Here is a 20266-nt window from a genome sequence, read left to right as displayed (position 1 = left end):
GAGGAGCAACACTTCATCATTCCTTACACATTCACATCCCACTTGTGTCCACTGCTTCTGGCTGCTCTAAAAGCAAAGTTACCAAATACACAATACTGTCTTCCTCATCTAATTTCCACTGCTGCTTTTCTCCCTTCTCCCAGCTGTCCCACCTCCAGCAGAATCCAGCATTTTATGGCTTTTTATACCCACTCCCTTCCATCACTGTTGTTGTCCAAATGTGCTTAGACTTCATATGTCCCAGCCCTGGGGTGGCAGCAGGAGCAGGGCAGTGCCCATTCCCTGTGCTGGCACTGCTGGGGCACCTCCAGTGCTGGGGCAGCTCTGGGCCCCTCCTGACCAGAGAGACCTGGAGGGGCTGGAGGGTGTCCAGGGAAGGGAACAGAGCTGGGGAAGGGGCTGGAGCACCAGGAGGGGCTGAGGGAGCTGGGAAAGGGAGAAAAGCCTGGAGAAAAGGAGGCTCAGGGGGGACCTTGTGGCTCTGCACAACTCCCTGACAGGAGGGGACAGCTGGGGGGGTCAGGCTCTGCTCCAGGGAACAGGGACAGGAGGAGAGGGAACGGCCTCAGGCTGGGCCAGGGGAGGCTCACCTTGGATATTGGGAAAATTCCTTCATGAAAAGGGTGGTCAGGCACTGGCACAGCTGCCCAGGGCAGGGGTGGAGTCCCCATCTTTGGAAGGATTTAACAGCCATGTAGCCCTGGGGGACATGGATTAGTGGTGGCCTTGCCAGTGGCAGGTTAATGGTTGACTTCAATGATCTCAGAGGGTTTTTCCAACCTCAAAGACTCTGTAAATCCACAAGAACGTGGGAGCAGGGAGGTTTTACAGGCACAGCCTAGAGCTGCTCTCAGAAAGTGTTGGTGATCAAGCTCACTACAGGTTGGAGATACGGTCCCTCCCAGGGAAGAATGGGCAGCAATCCAAGGATACCTACTCCCAACCTGATTCCTGAATCTGTTTGTTACACAGAAGGAAACCACTCTGCCTGACCAGGGACTCAAATCCCCAAACCCCCCAAACACCTCTCACCTGCTCAGCCCTGACTGACACTGCTCCATGGCACAGATTTATCCCACAGCCACATCCAAGCTTGACATGAAAACATGAAATCCTCCAGGTGCCTCCTAAAGACTTACAGTTCGTGTCTCTCAGCACCACAAGGTAAGTTCAAAAACAGTGCACACTGTGGTGACACATTTTGCAGGGGATGAGATGGTCCCAAAGGAATCAACCCCCAATTTTCATTCCCAAGTCATCCCTTCACACTGCAGCATGTACTGTGTTCCCAGGAGGGATCCCTTCCCACCTTGAGAGACCTAATATCATTTTCTCTTCTCCACAAAGCAAAGATCTCCAAGGTGACTGCACTAAATCAACTGCAGACATTCAAACAGCATCGCTCTCCCACCCAAGGAAACTGGGATGTTGCTCTCCCAACTCCCTTCCCATGCCAATCTGCATGGGAAATCAATTCCTATCAATCACGAGGCAAGCACTTGACCCATCCTGGAGCCAACAACAATCTCCTGTGTCCACACATGGGGAGAGAAGCAGAGGTGCCCTTCAGAGCCCTCGTGGTCAGCTGGATCTGCTTATTCACCGCTCACACTCCACTCTTACATAACACGATCCCGGCAGATTCCCCAGTTTTCCCTTTTCCACAGCAACTGGAGTGCTGCATTTGGAGAGCACCTGGCTGAGGAGGTTAAACGTGGACATGGAGCACACAGAGGTGGAGGCAGCTGAGCCTCTGGGATTTTTTAGCTCTGCGAGGGAGCAAACACTGCCGGGATTCGCCCTCGGAGAGCCAGAATTAGAGCTGTGCATGGGAGGCTGGGGGGGAATGACAGCCTTGGAGGAGTCCTGGCCAGGACACACCAGAGAGAAAAAATATCCCAATACACCACAGGGAGGACTAAAGCACCCACCCACCCAGCCAGGGGACAGCAAACATCATTGTATCAACATCACTATGTCCCTTTTCTCAGCAAAGCACCTGGACAAGGCAACACTGCCCAGCCCAGGCACACAGCTCCAGACAGAGCAGGACAGGAATCACAGACAGATGTCATGGCTTAACCCCAAAATCAGGCTTGTGGCAAGACCAGTGCTGTTATGGATGTGCTAAGATCATCAGAGAGGAGATTCCTTACTTGAAAACCATTGATATCTTTTACCACAATGCCAGCAAAACCCTATTTCAACCTCCTGTCCAACCTCCTCTGGACACACAGGTCCCAATTCCCGTATGGATTTTGTCCAAGCCAGCAGACGCTGCTGTTCTGAATATATATTTTCCTTTTTTATTTCAACAGAATCATAGGAATTTCAGACTGGTAAAAATTATGGCATCTCCGTCACTCACCCTACTCACCAGCTCAGCACAGCTCTTGTATCCCAGCCACTCACAATGACAGGTTTTGCAAAAATCTTGAAAGATTTTCTTTTCAAAATTTTATTTATAGCATTTCACCCTTTTATATGACTGAAAAAGCTTCTTCAGCTCCTTAACACCACAAATCTAAACACAGAGAGCTTGTCAAGACAATTTACAGCATCAGTTCCTTAAAAGGGCTTCAGTCTAAAACTCCTGAAGTCTGATTTTCAGTGCCATGGATTCTACAGCCTGACAGAGCAGCTACACACTGCAGTGCCATAAAAGAGCAGCAAATTATAATTCAAAGACCTGCTTCATACTTCTGAAGGGACACTTGAGCTCCAGGGGGCTTCTCAGCATGCCAGTGCTGTGCAAGAGAAAGATGCTCCCAATTTTTAACAACTGTACCACATCTCCCTGGATATAAACAACCAATCTCTCTGTAAGGGCTCACAGGACAGGTTTATGTACAGAGCAAAGAGAAGAAGGTGAAAAAGAAGATAATAAAATGGTTTTTGTCTGCCAGCTCCACACCTGTGGCTTTGGTGCTATCCCAACAGCCAAAGACTGAACTCTGGATGCTGGGAAGATGCTGTTTACACAGAATCTGTAATTATAACTGCGTGGCTCTACTGGAAGGTAACAGGATATAGCAAGGAATGAATAAGCCCAGCTCACACTTTGCTCCCAATATTTAACAAGCACAAGGGATACCCATGGAATTTCTCTTAGAAGTTTCTTTCCACCAGCAAGGCTCTGCCCCATTCTGGGTAGCCTTGTCCCTCCTAAAACTCATCTTCTTGTCGGACAGCTCTGACAGCATCAGGCAGAGGAACCCAGCAGAGAGCTGAGACTCTCCCTATGTCCCAAACACAGCAGAATTCCATCCTGAGCATACACAGGAGGTTAATGAGCTCCCAGCAGCCCAAGCCTAGGACCAGAGCATTCCTGCAATCCTGGCAGCTCAACAGCTGCCCCAGGTCAGCCAAGCAGGGCGGGAGTAACACCTGGAGGGACTTTGTGACATTCTGTCCTGGCTGGGAGCATCCGGCATCATGAGGGGGCCAGAGACACTCAGTATAGTAGTAACAGATAGATCTCCAAAGTGGATTATCCACCTGAGACCTAGCAGGGAGCCACATAAACACTGACCTTCAACGCTGGCAAAGGCAATCTCCAGTATCACCCATGTTCTAAAGCAACTCCACAGGGAAATCCAAATACAGTTAAAGTTATAACCTGAAATACATTCACACTCTCATCCTACAGGTTCCCCGGATTATCTCAAAACCATTGCTTTGCTATCAGCCTCAGAAATCAGCACATCAGCACACCTGATTCTACATCATAAAACCATGGAATGCTTTGGGTTGGCAGTGACATTAATGTCCCTCCAGCCCTTGTCCCCAGTCCCTCTCCAGCTCTCCTGGAGCCCCTTTAGGCCCTGGAAGGGGCTCTGAGTTCTCCCTAGAGCCTTCTCCTCTCCAGGTGAGCACCCCCAGCTCTCCCAGCCTGTCCATAGGATCTCAAACACTGAATTTCCATCTTATCACTGTTTCCTGGTGTAAACATAAGTCACTGCAGGGCTCACACTCAGCCACTTCCCCAGGACAGACTCAGAGAAGCACAAGGCGAGCAGGAGAGACTCCTAAATGCTCAGGAGGTTTTGTCAACCTTATCCCAGTGTCTCCTTCACCCTGGGCTTTCACTCCCTGCTGTTACACCACAACCAGTGAAATCTGGGCACTGCGGGGCTCAGAGGCTGCTTCTGAACCCCCAGCCTTGGACCCCACACTCCAGGGACTTCATCCCAGCGTTATCCAGGAGCCAGCACGGCTCAGGAGGAGCCAGACCAGCTCGTGAGCAGCCTCTGACTCAGCCTTTTCTTAGGAAAGAAGCACCAAGTGCTCCAACAGGGACCTGCTGGGAGCTCTGTAACAAGTAGGAGGCACCAGCAGCCACACCAGACCATTTGAAGGGCACCACTCAGCTCCCTGGACACTGCTTACCCAGCAAGTGTTTCCTAATCTACACAGCATTTACAGAAAAATCTGCTGTTGCTGCTGCTGTTGGGGTTTTTTCTTTGCTTTACGTAATTATTTAAGTTGTTTTCCAAGGAAATTTTGCTGCCCAAGTTTGGGGGGGTGAGTGTAGATCCAGCAACAGCCTCCCCTGCACGACCAGACAGGCTCCTGCAGGTCCCACACTTCAGCTGGATGGACAACACAGCACAAGGGCAGAGCCAGCGGGGATCTCCCAGCTCCTCCTCCCTTAGGCAGGACTCAGGGAGAAAATAAACATCTGAAGAGTTGGAAAAGGAAAAGGCACAAACTGTCATGGAAAAAAGTGACATTCTTTGTGGTTTGGGGTGGGTTTTGAGTCTCTGGCTGTGAGGTACAGAGACCTCACAGCAACATTTGTCACTGGGGATGGAGCTGGCCACCAATTCCTGGTTCATCCCTGGAGCTGGCAGATGGACACATGGAGGGACTTTCCCAGTGAGCACCACTACCACCCTGTATTTGGAGCTCAGAAACACTTTTTGGCTGTCAGATCACAACAGAATTACACATCCAGGCTCCTGAACTGCCGCAGATCACACCCAACACCCAACCCAACACAGCCAGAAGCAAACACTCCTCCACAGCACAAAACCAGGAGCTTCATAAAACAGACACAGAGGGGCTTGGGACAAGAGCCTGACGGACACAGGGAATGGCTTCCCATGGACAGGGGCATGGTTAGATGGGATATTGGGAAGGAATTGTTCCCTGGGAGGGTGGGCAAGCCCTGGCACAGGGTGCTCAAAGAAGCTGTGGCTGCCCCTGGATCCCTGGAAGTGTCCAAGGCCAGGCTGGACATTGGTGCTTGGAGCAGCCTGGGATAGTGGAAGGTGTCCCTGCCCATGGCAGGAGGTGGAACAAGATGAAATTTAAAGTCCCATCCACCCCAATCTATTCCATGATTCTGTGACACCCTCGCTGCTTCTTACACCACCGATCTTTCAGGACTCAGAGATTAAGACCTGTTTTTTCTACTGTTTCTTTTATGGATTAAGTGGAATCCAGTTTGTAAAATTCATTTCTTCATCATACTGGAAAATATTGTAACACTAAGGGTTCTGCAGCCACAGAGAAGTATTTATACCCATGACCAACTGGGAAATGCCCTTTGGAGTCAGGTGCAAGGACTGTTGCAGGCAGAGGAAAGGAGATAAATCAAGGACAGGGAACAAAGCAGACAGAATTGGACAACTCAATAGCTGGGGACAGTATTTTATTTCCTTCCCAAGAGTGGGAGGCAGCACAAGAGATGCCACAGCCCTGAGTCTCTGCTGTGCCTGAGCTGCACAGCTCGCTCTTCCCACAGGATGTAGCACGAGGCACAAAGATTTCCATGCAGAACTCAGAGTCTACCACGGCTCCCTGGGTTAGGTAGAGCTCTCCCATTCCTCACAGCATTCCCACAGAGTGCAGGGACAGGAGCTGCACTCCCCACTGCTTACTGCCAACAAAAGGCTGTTGTGCCACCACCCCCTCCCAGCGTCACCCGCACCAGACAACAACTGCTCCCACTTCCAGAGCATCCATGCCCACATCTGGAATTTGAATTCCCTGTCACCCCCACCCCACACTCCATCCTCGAAATATCAGATAAGCCCATCTGCACAAGTGGTCCAAGGCACATTTCCCAATAAACTGAGATTTCCCATGTCCTTTGTTCGGTTTTTGGGGGTATAAAGCCAGTGAAATCTCTGCTTCCCTTTTATGCATGACAAATCCCAAAAAGCACTTGAATTTGACCTCACGTGCCTGAACACAGGGCATGGAACATTGAAACCCACCCTCTTGGGGTTATTACTCTCCCCGGGTTCAAGGAAAAGGGGAGTTTATGACAACTCAATCCCAGAACTCAAATACCCAAGGGGATGCAGGCGTGTGGCTCCAGAGTTATTTTCCCAGTGAGTTCAACACAACATAGCTGGCTCAGCAGGGCTCTCACAAACCACAGGCTCCACGTGACAAACAGCTCAGATTTTCCCTTTGCTTCCTCTTTTCCCCTTCCCCAAAACCAAGGAAGCACAAACCAACCCCAAACAAGCACATGTCGAGTGTTGGGCTGAGACTGCTGTAAAAACATACGATTATGATCTATTTAAAGGCCATCTAATCTGTAACTGGCTCCAGACAGGATGGGCACGGATTGGGAATGATCAGGGTTAAAGGAAAGCCTGCAATCCTGGCTTCTATCCAGGCTGCAATCCTCACCAGCCTGAGGCATGCAATCCTTGCTGCAATCCAGGCTGCAATTCTCACCAGCCTGAGGATGTCTGCAGCTCAGGTACTCACTACCTCCACAGATCATGGGAATATTCCCCAACAACCTATCCAACAGCTTCCCAAGCTGGTTTCCAGGACAAACTCCTGCCCACACTGGGATCCAACACCAAAGAGCCTCAGCAACACCACCCAAGCATGGATTTAAGGAAGATTTGGCCATACAGCTCTTCCACAAGCAAGCAATAAGCACAGCAGTCTGGAATTCACACTCCTGTCTCCAGTGCTTTTCCACTTAAATTTGGCTGCAATACCCACCCCAGCAAAGGGACAAGGAAGAACCTAGAAGATGCCTTCTTCTCCAGATCATTCACAAACAGCCCTTGTCCCTCTGTGCTTCAGAGAGGGAAAAAACCTCCAGAAGAGCTCAGGACAGACAATTTGTCAGACAAATTCCCTCAGAGCCACAGTGCAGGACCTGGCACTGCCTGCCAGGAAGGTTCCATGCAACACCTCAAGAGGATGGGACATTTTGTCAATGCCAGCACTTCCTGCTCAGAAGCATCTTCAATGTGAGAGAGTTCCATCAGAACACTCCCTGCTGGGAAAGTGCACAAGTGTAAGACATGCTCAGGGCAGGAAAACCAACACTGCCAAGCTGAAAGAGCCCTGAAAACAACACCCAGGCTACCTACCCCCAACCTCTTTAAATAAAATCAAGGTTGAGCTGCTGGGTGGCTGAGGAACACAGAGCAAGCTACTCCCAATATACAACATATCCGAGCTGGGTGCCAAGTAAAGGGGCTCATTTCCTGAAAACCTGTGTAAAACCTGCAAAAATGCACTCAGACCCCAAAATGCTTTCCCTGCCAAAATCAGAATCACAGCAACAGTTCCCTTCCCCTTGTTCTTCAATGTTGTTTCTGCAGTGCTCTCACTGACAAGACTCCCACCCCAAATACAAAGATACTCTGAAGTCAGCCCATCCTGCTGCACACCTTTTATACCACATTTCTGACTCTCTCATGCATGGCGCAGGTTTTCCACCAGGACACCTCAGCAATGGCCAGGAAATAAACTAAGCCATAGTGCAGATATGAGCCGATATGGTTAGCACAGAGACTTTGTGTTGGAGGTTTCATGGGAAAAAAAAATACAACTAATCTTAAAAAACTTATTAGCAAGCACTCCCATTACTCCCAGCACATCATGCTATCTCCTCTGCACCTCTGCAGAGACCAGTGTGGCCCTGGCTGATAAGGATATCAGCCCTGCAAACATGGGGACCCAAGCAGCTCCTGGAGACAGTGGTTTGGGGCCTCACCTGCTCCACTGTCCCCCAGCTCTGCAGGGCACAGGCAGCTCCCTGAGCTGGTGTTACACAGAATGACCCTGGCCTCGCACCCAGCAAAGGCTGCTGCAGCTCACCAAAAAGGGCTTTCACTGCTTCCCCTCCTGCAAGAGCAGAGTTAAAGAACTCACCATGGGGAGAGCATGTCAGTACATGACCAGAAGAAAATGCTCTAAGAGCGTGTCCTTGGTGGCAGCTGGTCCTCAGGTGACCCAGCACAGGGTCACTGCTGTTCCTCAAAACCCAGACACAAAAACACCAGCAGGGTGGCGGGAGCCAGGTTTGGGAGCTGGGAACGGCTGCAGGGAGCCAGGCTCTGCTCATGGAGCTGGGAAGGGCTGCGGGGAGCCAGGCTCTGCTCATGGAGCTGGGAAGGGCTGCGGGGAGCCAGGCTCTGCTCATGGAGCTGGGAAGGGCTGCGGGGAGCCAGGCTCTGCTCATGGAGCTGGGAAGGGCTGCGGGGAGCCAGGCTCTGCTCATGGAGCTGGGAAGGGCTGCGGGGAGCCAGGCTCTGCTCATGGAGCTGGGAACGGCTGCAGGGAGCCAGGCTCTGCTCATGGAGCTGGGAAGGGCTGCGGGGAGCCAGGCTCTGCTCATGGAGCTGGGAAGGGCTGCGGGGAGCCAGGCTCTGCTCATGGAGCAGGGAAGGGCTGCGGGGAGCCAGGCTCTGCTCATGGAGCAGGGAAGGGCTGCGGGGAGCCAGGCTCTGCTCATGGAGCAGGGAAGGGCTGCGGGCAGCCAGGCTCTGCTCATGGAGCAGGGAAGGGCTGCGGGGAGCCAGGCTCTGCTCATGGAGCAGGGAAGGGCTGCGGGCAGCCAGGCTCTGCTCATGGAGCTGGGAAGGGCTGCGGGGAGCCAGGCTCTGCACTCAGACCTTCCCAAAATGCCAGAAGAAGTACTCCTGTCACCCCAGGTTGTTTTTTCTTTAGTTCCCAAATTAAAACACCAAAGATGCAGAGATGGAAATTCCCACCAAGACTTTGGCACAAAAGCCCACCGTGACTTTCAGTTGCTGCTGAGTTTATCACACCAGTGATATCACATTAGTCATGGATGTTCTGGTCCAGATCCTTTCACCTCCAAGGCTAGCAGGATAATTCAAGACCTGGGCTCAACTCACAAGCTCAGTGGTTCATTTGTAAGCAAGAACAAACAACGAGTGACCACACACAAGGTTCGTGTGACAAATGCTCTTTTCTATTCAAGAAATACATGAACTGCAGCAGATGAGAGCCTCAAGCAGTCATTTTTCTCATTGCAGCCTCTGCTTTCAAGTTTTTACTGGTGCTACAAAGCCCTTGGGAATTTTGTTAAATGATCAGCATAAGGATCAGCCACAGTCAACTCATGTTTGTCTTTTCTCACCACCACAGCCAAGGACATAATAGGACACAGGGCACACATAGTCAACATTAAAACCCAATTTTTATTCCTATCTAATTTGCAATATTCAGACTGGTTTAAAAACCCTGGTTCTCCAGACTACAGACTTTAGGGATGTATTCGCTTCAAGCATAAGACTTATCCCCTCTTTCCAAGACTGAGGGTGGGCTGAAGAGATCACTTCCTAGAATTTTTCCATGCTGCAAGCATCTCTCTTTTCTGCAAGTTACTATCAATGTTAATGCTTTCAGTACCCAATAAATTTCCCTCAGAGACAGCACATGAATTACAGTTTGTGACCTCAAACATCACTCTAAAGTCATCACACTCCTGACTTTTTGCCAGCTTTCAAACAATGCTCAATTATAGCTCAGGATCTCTGTGTGGATGAGATATTTCTTAGGGATCGATATCTAGATGCAAAATTTCCTTCTGGATGAAATATTCCTTAAGGCTAGATATCCGGATGCAAAGCCCACATGGGTGCATAAATATATATTTTCCTCTATTTTAAGGCATGAGAACAAAGATGAAACTTCTTCTTTAAAAGCTGAACTGTTGCTTCTCAGCCCTTGACTATGAAATCCTCAGTTGAAAACCACCTTCCTACTCGTTTATGTAGAGGGAGGTTTCAGGTGTGTGTCCAGGGCAGACATGGAGAAAGGTTCCTTCAGTTCCATCTTCTCCCTGAACAGGACATGCTGCTGCCTCTGCTCAAGGCAAACACCCAACATCAGCCAAGAGCAGTAACTTCTGCAGCCTCCTGCAACCACCCAGAACTTTACTCTGTGACAAATCCATGCTCATCTCTACAATCAGCATATCCTACTTCTGGGAGCAGTCACCCCTGGGGAAGTGGTCAGTGGAGGTAGCTGCGTGAACAGAACAGATTCCAGTGAGCAGGAAATGACTACTTGAGAGAAAAAGGAGGGAGGAGGAACTTGAGTATTGCATACAAGGTGTCTCCATGACCTCTACTACGCAGGAAACGATCAGATGATCCTTGCAGGACACACTCCTGAGAAGTGTGGAGGTCAACAACCCAGGGAAGAGCAGGTTTCCCATGAGAACTGAGGAAACAGAGGGAAATGCAAGAAGGGCAGCAAGCCACGCCAGCAGTGTGAGTGCAAAGGGCAGTGTGGCACAGCGCAAGACCTTTCCCATCCCTTACAACATCACCCATAAAGTAAAAAATGTTGGCAGCTGGCATTCCAGATGCTGGAAATGCCAAGAGTTTCATTTAAAACAGAAATCAACAGTTAACCACTTTCTCGGCCATGACTGGGACTGAGGGTGCTTTTGAATCAAATCCTGCAGGTGCCCAAGTGATTTTGGCCAACAGCTTGGGGACAGGCCTGGTACATCCCAGCTGCTTCACTACGAGACCCACCGTCCTTCTGCACTGAGTCTCAGCGCCAGCACAAGGGGGAATGGCTTCCCACTGCCAGAGGGCAGGGCTGGATGGGATATTGGGAAAGAATTATTCCCTGGCAGGGTGGGGAGGCCCTGGCACAGGGTGCCCAGAGAAGCTGTGGCTGCCCCTGGATCCCTGGAAGTGTCCAAGGCCAGGTTGGACAGGGCTTGGAGCAGCCTGGGACAGCGGAAGGTGTCCTTGCCCATGGCAGGGTTGGACAAGATGCTATTTCAATTCCCTTACAATCCAAACCATTCCATAAATCTGTAATCTAAGACATGCTCTGGGATCAGTGTTCAGGGCTGCACATTTTCTGCAAAAACCCTACAGATATTGACTGTGGGTTACCAGGAACAGCCAAGAGGGAAGGCAAAGTCATTGACCTTCACAAGGGATGGCTCTCACACACAGACAAGGATGAGTTACAGCTTTCAGCTAATTTCCCAACTGCTCAGACCAGACTCTGCGTCATTTCAGTGCATTGTGTTGCAAGACAACTTTGTGTGGTGCAATAAGTGCTCAGAGGGTTTAATGCAGAAACATTTCAGTTGTTTCAGCACAATCTGAGTCCTGCCCTTCACTCTCACCCCTTTGTGCTCCCCTGGCTGCAGCCAAGCCTGGCCATCATCTCCCTGCACAGGACACCTTCACACCTCCCAGAACACCCAGCTACCATCTCACCCCTCTGCTCCGTGCAGGAAAGGTTCACATCAACAAAAGCAACACCAGAAATTTACCCAAAGTCACTCCTTCCCATTCCAGCAGCCACTCTGGGAAGCCAAGGGCCTTCCAAAGCAGCCTGCTGTACAAACCAAGCAATCCACAGAATCATGCAATGGGTCAGAAAGGACCTTAAAGCTCATCCTGTTCCACCCTCTGCCAGTCCCAGGCTGCTCCAAGCACTGCCCAACCTGGCCTGGAATACCTCCAGGGATCCAGGGGCAGCCACAGCTTGTCTGGGCACCCTGTGCCAGGGCTTCCCTTACCCACACAGGGAACAATCTCCTTTCAATATCCAGTCCAAATCTACTCTCTTTCAGCTTTAGGCCATTCCCCCTTGTCCTGTCCCTCCAGGCCCCTGTCTGAACTTCTTCTCCAGCTCTTTTGAAGATCCTTTAGCTATTGTTTTTTTCATGAGAAAACCTCCAATTTTACACATGCTTGGCCAGACAACAACACAACCCCCTCAGCTGCTCAGACTCCTGGGAAGCAGTGGATTGTGCCAGGAGGTCCCAAAATCTCACTGCAGCCCAGGCCCTGGTGCTTCATAGAGGACATTGAAAGCCTCCATCCCCAAGTAATCATGTCCAGCGGTTCCTTTCACAGAGACAGGGCTGGGAGTGGTTTATTTTTAGCCCTCAGCATCTTTCATTTCCGTAGGGGCAGTAGTCAATGCTCTCTTCCACACAACACTTCCTCCCCTGCCTCTCCAACAACTGCAAAACCAGACTGCTGGGACAGAATGCAGGGTTCTGGCTGCTCTTGAGGACAAATCCTACCCGAGCAAGGAAGCACAGAGGTACCACACACAGTCTGGGTGCTTTGCCAGTGCAGGAAAACAGAGAAAACAGGAGAAGCAGAGAGACATTTGCCACATGTCCCAGCAGGATTCCTGCAGTGATCCACGCTCCCAGTGAGGTGTGAGACAAGAAACAAACACCACAAGTGCAGCCAGCACCACAAGCAATCCAGCTCTCCAGAGCTTTTCCAGAGCTTTTCATCTTCTCCAGCCAACAGCAGGGAGATTAAATGCTGCTCTCCAGTTTTAAACTCCCACGTGGTGAAGAGCACCTATTTATACAAATTTTTAAACAGACAAAAGCCCAAGCTTGGCCTGGAAGCCACTCTCTGCATCCCTGTGCTCCTTGACTGACTCCAAGAAACGGCTCATGGCTCTTCTCCCCAGCAGGACCCTCAGCCCTGGGGATCTCAGCCTGGCAGGTTCAGCAGCTGGAAGGATTCCACCAAATGAGCCCAAAGCACACAAGGCGGGACAAAGGAAGTGTGCCAAGAGAGGAGGAAGAGGCAGCTGAGCTGCAAAGGAACAGAGCCCAGTGCTCAGCTGCTTTTCCCAAGCAGGACTTCATGCAGGGGCCAAATAAAGCTGCGACCATCCTCCTCCTTTCTTCCCAGGATCCACCAAACTGCTTGAGAACTCTATTTTTTTTTACCTTCTCTACCCATTTTTATTTCTTATGCTCTGCAGGAAGAAATGCAGGTTTAAACCTCCAATTTTGTATCTATTTTTATGTTATCAGAGATTTTTAAATATGGGGTAAGAGGGGACAGAAGCCAGGCCACTGTAGGGAATTCTGCCATATTCCAGGAGTATGGACTTTGATGAACCTTGTGCGTCCCTTCCAACTCAGGATATTGCATGACTCTATGATATTAAGGAGCACAGAGCAGTGAAAAGCAGCACAATGCCCTTTTCCCAAGTGTGGGAGCAGGATCACATCACATCCAGGCTCACTTAAGCTAAGCTGTTCCAACTCCAACACTTCCACATGGGAGCAGATTCTTTTTATAGAGACCTGGCACAGCACAAACACTTCTCATAAGGTTGTGTTAAGGGATAAAGGTGCAGCAGCAGGATGTGCCCCCACAAACTGCCATCACAGGACTGCACTAATCCCACACAGGGATTTCAAGCACTTCTGCTGGGTTTACATCAAACCAGAAGGTCCATAAATAAACCAATTTCTAAATTAAGACTACACCTAATGGCATAATGGTCTATTATATGGTAGAATGGCAATGATGTATTTTGAAGTTGGAAATCAAAGCCACACCTAATGCTAAAAGTGGAATTTATGTACCTGGCCCGTGGGACAAAGGGCTCACCACTTATTTCCTTTACAAGGCAAATGGAAAACAGCAGAAATATTTGGAGAATGATGTCTCAAATGTCAAACAAAACTCTAATTTCCTCTGTACCCACGAGGATGCCTCACTTCAGGGTAATAATGCCTGATCATATTGGTGTTTTAGCAACTTCTCAAAACTGTCCTTCATAAAACTCCAGAAATTGTAAATCTTCATGGAAACACATTGTACCAAATTGCCAACATTAACCTCACTACACTAAAGCTGAAAGAATTAGGATTGTTCAGCCTGGAGAAGAGAAAGCTCCAGGGAGAACTCAGAGCCTCTTCCAGGGCCTAAAGGGGCTCCAGGAGAGCTGGAGAGGGACTGGGGACAAGGGCTGGAGGGACAGGACACAGGGAATGGCTTCCCACTGCCAGAGGGCAGGGCTGGATGGGATATTGGGAAGGAATTGTTCCCTGGGAGGGTGGGCAGGCCCTGGCACAGGGTGCCCAGAGCAGCTGTGGCTGCCCCTGGATCCCTGGAAGTGTCCAAGGCCAGGTTGGACACTGAGGCTTGGAGCAGCCTGGGACAGTGGAAGGTGTCCCTGTCCACGGTAGGGGTGGGACTGGATGGGCTTTAAGGTCCCTTCCCACGCAGGCCATTCCATGACTCTATGATTAAAGATTTTGTTCCCCCCCACCAGTGTGACCCTCTGACATGCCAGGCCTGACACCACAGCCTCGTGGCAGCGAGAAGCTCCTTGCCAGGATACCACTGCTTCCTACAAATCCATCACTGCCTCCCTGCAGCATCCACAGGGATTCCTCCCTAAAGCTCTCAGTCTCCATTGCCTGCAGAATGTGACTCTTACAACCATTAAGCCTGTTTAGGTATTGTGTACTCGGAAACCAATTGTACAAATCCTGATGGGATTGATCCCGTTCTCACGGTGTGTGCTCTGTGGTTAAATTAACCTACAACATTCCAAAAGCAGGGACTACCAGCTATGGGCAGCCAGAATTTTCATTCCTGCACTGCAAAGGTACCTTAGGGCTGCAGTTGTGCAGCAGAACTCAATCCAATCCAGTAATTACAGACCTTATCTGTGCTGGGATACAGAGCTGCAGCCTCTCAAGGTACTTACAACTGACAATTCCAGGCTGGATGTCTGCAACTGTAAGGAGGAAAAAATGGGCTTGTTACAGAGTAACAAAGACCAGACTTTTACAAGTCAACTTTCAAATTTAAAACTAAGTTTCCAAGGAGCTTGCATCCATAGGTTTTTCCACTCCATAGCAGAAAATTTACTTCCTTCCTTATGGTGAAAAGGGACAGAGAGGAAGAGGCAGACAGATGCCTCACCCAGCACATACTCAGTGTTTACCCACAAAATAATGCAGGTTCCTGGGAAAACAGTTCCAGGGCAGCACCCAGCTGGGACATCCCAGAGACTGCACAGGCAAAAAAAAAAGGAAAATTCCTGTCCATCAACTCCTAAGCCAATCCCACTCCTAAAAATATCAGAAACACCACTGGGTCTTTGACTCCCAAGTGTTCCAGCAGAACACTGTACTTAAAATAAGCTTTAACAGATAAAAGCCTGATAGAGAAGTAAAGCACAGCTTAATCCCATAAATTTGGTTTGCCAATCCTCAGGCTGTCCCAGAAACAGGCAGCTCCTCCCTCAATTCAGAGTGCCATGAAGTGAAGGATGGCCTGTGAAACAGCCTGAAGGGTTCAGACACAGAAATCACCAGGGCTCCCCTGGCACTGACAGGACAAGCCATAGATAGGACATGGTTTTTCCTCATCACCCATCAGCACCCAGAGAGCTGAAGTCCAACTCACAAAATGTGTGAGAAATAATCACAGAATGCTCCATGAAATGTGTCTGGAAGGCACCTCAGGAGGCCTCAGGTCCAGTCTCCTGCTCTGAGCATCTGCATCCAGACAAGGTTGCTCACAACCCTTCCTATTCACAGCTGGAATAGCCATGAATTTCCTGGACCTCTCCAGACCTGTATCCCAGTATTCAGTCCCCACTCCCAAGTCAACATGCTTCCATGTGTCCATGCAGGATTTCCCATGTGCTCTCCCAGCCCCGTGCCTCACCCTGCCACGAGCAGAGCCAGGCTCTGTCCTCTCTCATACCTTCCACCATGGAGTTGTGGCTCTCCTGTCTCCTCTGCTCCAGCCTCATCCTGGCAGGCCCTAAACGAGACTGATGGCCCAGACAGGGCCCTCCCTGCTGAACAGAGGGGACAGTCCCTTCCCTCAACACTTCTGCTAAAACAGCCAAAGCCACCACTGACCTGTGGTCACTCCTGGTCACCTTCTTGTCCCCAGGAGCTCCTCTGCAAAGCTGCTTCAAGCAGCAACCCCAGGGCAGGGCTGGTGTTTGCCTCTGCTGAATATCACAGGGTTCCCATCATCCTGCTCCTCCAGCCTGTCATGTCCCTCTGAAATCCAGACCTATGACCCCTCTGCTCCACTTGGCATCACCCACAGCCCAGCTGCAACGGCACTCACCCATTAATAACCACATTACACAGCAAATACTGCAACTAATGAACTGTGATCTTATCACAGCTACCAAAAAACAATCAAATTATATGTATTCCTAATCAATGCCTGAGAGGATACAGCTAATCAGAGCACCACCACTACCCCACATCCCAAAGGGAGTCCTGCCTGTTGTGTACAATTGCAGGTGGGAGCTGATAGTGTGCCACGTGTGTCAAATGTAAATTATGTAGTATTAAGATTGTCGTCACCTTTGTACCATCACAAAATGATTTTCAGTTGGAGCACTCTCTTCCTCCTGCTTATAAAAATTCCATCCCAGCAGTGATGCAAAGCCAGGGAGCCTCAAGCAGACTCTCCCCAGCAGACCACAGAGACCCAGCCAATAAGGAATGGAAAACACTGCTGGGTTAAAAATAAAGCCATGGAGCAGCTCTACCTGACCACACACTATAAACCTGCAGTGCCTTCTGTTCCACAAGCCCTGTTGAGAAACACCACAGTGGCAACTTGGGAATAATAAACAGCATCTAGCATCAGTCACAGGAACATGCACGCTTGGAAACAAAAAAGATGGAAGGTCTCAGTCTTCCAAGAGCAAGGGATGGGGCTGCTGAGAGCACAGCCCCGACACCAGGCACCAGCCGAGCGCTCCCAGGTCTGGAGCACACCAAAAAGGGCTTCAAACCAAAGGCTGAAACTGAACACAGAGCCACAGGATCATAGAATCACCTAAGTAGGGAGGGACACACAAGGACCATCCAGTCCAGCCCCTGGCCCTGCACAGACCCCCCCAACAATCCCACCCTGTCCATCCCTGGTGTCCAAACACTCCTGGAGCTCTGGCAGCCTCGGGGCCGGGACCATTCCCTGGGGAGCCTGGGCAGTGCCCAGCACTCTCTGGGGGAAGAACTCTTTTCTAAAATCCAACTTAAACCTCCCCTGATGCAACTTCATTGACTCCTCATGAGCTGTGGGCACAGCTGCCACCCCCACCTGCTGCACAGCATCTCCACACCTCAAAGACAAAAATCTGCTTCTTTAATCTCATGGTCTCCATTCCTGCATAGTCCTGGAGAGGAGGGGAACATCTGTGTCCCACTGTCACAAGCACATCCCAGTCACCCATGTCCATGCTCCAGCCAAATCCACCCAAACTCACCCCATCTTCCGAACTGGGACCGGTGTATTTTTCAAGCGCTTCCAAGAAGAGCCACCACTCCTGACAGTTGCAGAAGACCTGAAAAAAAAAGTTTGTGGAACCACCCCTGTGCATTTCACAGGAAAAGAGAAACTTCAAAAATCATGAAGATTTCCAGAACTGGGGAATTAGTTGCCATGGATATTTGCTGCTGTGACAAATACTCTAATTCCGTGCTGGGGTGAGTGACAGGCACAAAGCACCAAGTCAGCTGGGAACAGTAACATGGTATGGCTGGAACACAGCACGCACAGCCCCTCTGGGGCTGCATCTGGGAGCATCCCTGAGGAAACTAAGCCATGGACATGAACATCACCAGCACCAGGAGGCCAACTGACTCCCCAAAGGAGCTTTGCTCCCATCCAAGCTGCCCAGCCCTGCTGTAACATCCATGGCTATGCCATGGGAAAGAGAGTTCACTGCTCTTTGAGTGCCCACCCAGGCACAGCGTTCAGGTGTCTGTGCCAACCAACCAGCCTGAAGTGAAAACTTACTCACAACAGCAATACACAACCAGCAAGCCCCAAGGACAACATTTTCCTGCTCTGTTTCTTATAAAGTTTTGAGAAGAAACCTGCTTTAGCTATTAAAGCAGATTAAGAATCACTGCTTTGTGTAAAAGAAGGAAAAGAGAAAGGCACTGACTCCCACTTCACCATATTTACCCCCACATGCATTGCAGAAGATACTTTAAACAGCCATGCGTGCCCAGACAGTGCTCTCATCCAGAAAGATTTGGAGAATTAAGACTATTTTTAGGGAATTAAGCACCTCCCTCCAAGTCACTGCAGGGACATACATCTATCCAGTCGTGATTCAAAGCAGAAATAGCCTTGAAGAGTTAGATAAAAATAAAAATAATAAATAAATAAATAAAAGCCAGGAAAGCAGATACTAATACAGCTTGGTGTGAAAGGAAGGGCAGGGAAAACAGAGGTGACAATGGGTTTGGGCACAGTCAATAGTGCTGACACAATGTGATCTGTGAGCAGCTCCAACCCCACAGCGATGCTCACAGCGAGGAGCAGCATCACTTGGGGACAGCACAGGCCAGGTACCAAACAGCCCTGCCAGGAGCCCTGGCTTGCAGAGGGGAAAGCGAATCCCAAGTGCCTGGAAGGGGACCAAAGAGAAGATTTGCTCCTATTTGTTCTGCTTTCATGGCAGAGCTCCACTGACACGCAGTCCCACGCTTCCCATCTGCATGTTTAATTCCAGCGTTGATCCGTTCGCAGCCAAAGGCTCTGCACACACGGCTGTGAGTCAGCAGCCACTGCCCCAGCACCACACACACATCCAGCTCTGTTTTCCTCCAGCTTCAGCTCTGCCTGCCCAGCCTGCAGCCAGCAGACACGGGAATATTATGTCATTAATTATTAAACAAGCTTTTGGATTGAAACCAAACAAAAGCCGATGCAAAGCGTAGAAAGATCCCTGCCACTGTGTTGTAGGAACTGCTACAATAATTGAACAGTATAATGAGGACCTGAAGGGATATTTAACACCTCCAGTTAGCTCGGGTTTGGAAACACTATCCTATTTACTGATAAATCTCCAGGATGCTGCTTGCCCTCCCGACAGCAGGCTGGGACAACTCGCATTTCAGGAAGACAACCTGAGCTGCTGGCCGTCAGGTGAACAGACCTACAGGGAACAGAGGGCTCTGATATCACTGATAACACTTCAGGCACCTAAAATTACCAGGCTGAGTTACCCAGCTACAGCAACTGATAGACAAGCACAAAATACAAGGAAGCTCAGTAGTCTGACCTGCTTCAGCATAACCCAATCTACAGATAATGAATGTCATCATCGTTCATAGGTGAGTTCAGAGCACACTGCACTGATTGGAAACTCCTTTTCAGAGGAAAATGAGGCAGGATAGTGCATGAGAAAAGCACAGCAGGTTCCTCACAATATTCCTGACAAGAAGGATCAGCTCCTTCCCCGTGACTCACTGTGGGTATAGAGGATGACAGGCCATACAAGCACCAACTTAAACCTGTAATTGGAGCAAGCCAAGTCAGAGCTAAATACGTATTTCCCTGGAAAAAGACAGGCAGGGGAGCTGCAGGAAGAGGCAGGTGATGCCAGTCACCCCTGCAGGCAAAGGACAGCCATCCTGCCCCTGGAGCAACATGACAGCAGACAAGCCAAGGGCTGTCAAGGGTTTTCCAGGGGTGATTTCCAGGGATGAGCGCAGTCGTGAATGTCCTGGAGCAGGAGCCCGTCCACACACACCTCTGCTCCTAAAGGTCAGCACAGACCCTGCTGTCCCACTCCAGCAGAACTGAGGCAGCTCCAGCATCATGTGGGAAAGATCCAGGGCTGGACAGTGACCCCTTTCCCTTACCTGAGACAGCAAAGAAGAATGACACCAGTGTGTGCTCATCAAAGGAAGCTGGACCAGGGCACACCAGAAAGGGGTAACACACATCTCACTCAGGTAGGGACCCAGGCAGCTGAACCCACAAACACCATCCATACCTCCAAACAGCTCCAGGAGTGAAAACTGCCATGTGAGCCAAACTACCTGAGGGATCCCCACATGACCAACATCGAGGCAGCAGCACAGGCTGCTGTGCCCCCACACAAATCCAGAGTGCTCTGCCCCCTCAAAGTTGGGTTCTGCGCAAGACAAACCAGTTATTTCTTCTACAATTACAACAAATTAAGTATTTGGCCAGTATAGAATCATGGAATGTTTGGGTGGGATCTTAAAGGTTCCACTCCCCTGCGGTGGACAGGGACATTTTCCACAAGACCAGGTTGCTCCAAGCCCTGTCCAGGTCAGCCTGGAACTTGCAGGGATGGGATGAGGGATGACATCGATCCCATCCAGCCAAATGAAGATGATATGGATAGAAATAAAGCAGAAAGATAGGTCAAGGCTCTTGTCACAGTTTGCAAACAGCAAACAGAACCAGGC

General features: G+C 50.0%; 1 protein-coding gene across 3 annotated transcripts in view; it reads right to left on the bottom strand.

Annotated features, from left to right (window-relative positions):
* OSBP2 (oxysterol binding protein 2) overlaps nucleotides 1-20266 on the bottom strand; it is a 91845-nt gene that overhangs the window by 66691 nt on the left and 4888 nt on the right. Inside the window, exons 2-3 of one of the 3 annotated variants that reach the window (XM_062504543.1) lie at nucleotides 17299-17376; nucleotides 14758-14787 (exon numbers count right to left, since the gene is read on the bottom strand). The exons of 1 other annotated variant lie outside the window; for it this stretch is intronic. In XM_062504543.1, coding sequence (XP_062360527.1) covers nucleotides 14758-14787; nucleotides 17299-17376 — 108 coding nt within the window. The remainder of the gene's footprint in view (nucleotides 1-14757; nucleotides 14788-17298; nucleotides 17377-20266) is intronic. One more of the 3 variants, XM_062504544.1, reaches the window with a different exon arrangement.

The sequence above is a fragment of the Cinclus cinclus genome, chromosome 17, assembly GCF_963662255.1.
Source record: "Cinclus cinclus chromosome 17, bCinCin1.1, whole genome shotgun sequence".
In the NCBI taxonomy this organism is placed as follows: domain Eukaryota; kingdom Metazoa; phylum Chordata; class Aves; order Passeriformes; family Cinclidae; genus Cinclus; species Cinclus cinclus.
Note: the sequence above shows the minus strand (reverse complement) of the source record. Positions and strands in the feature narration are given on the sequence as shown.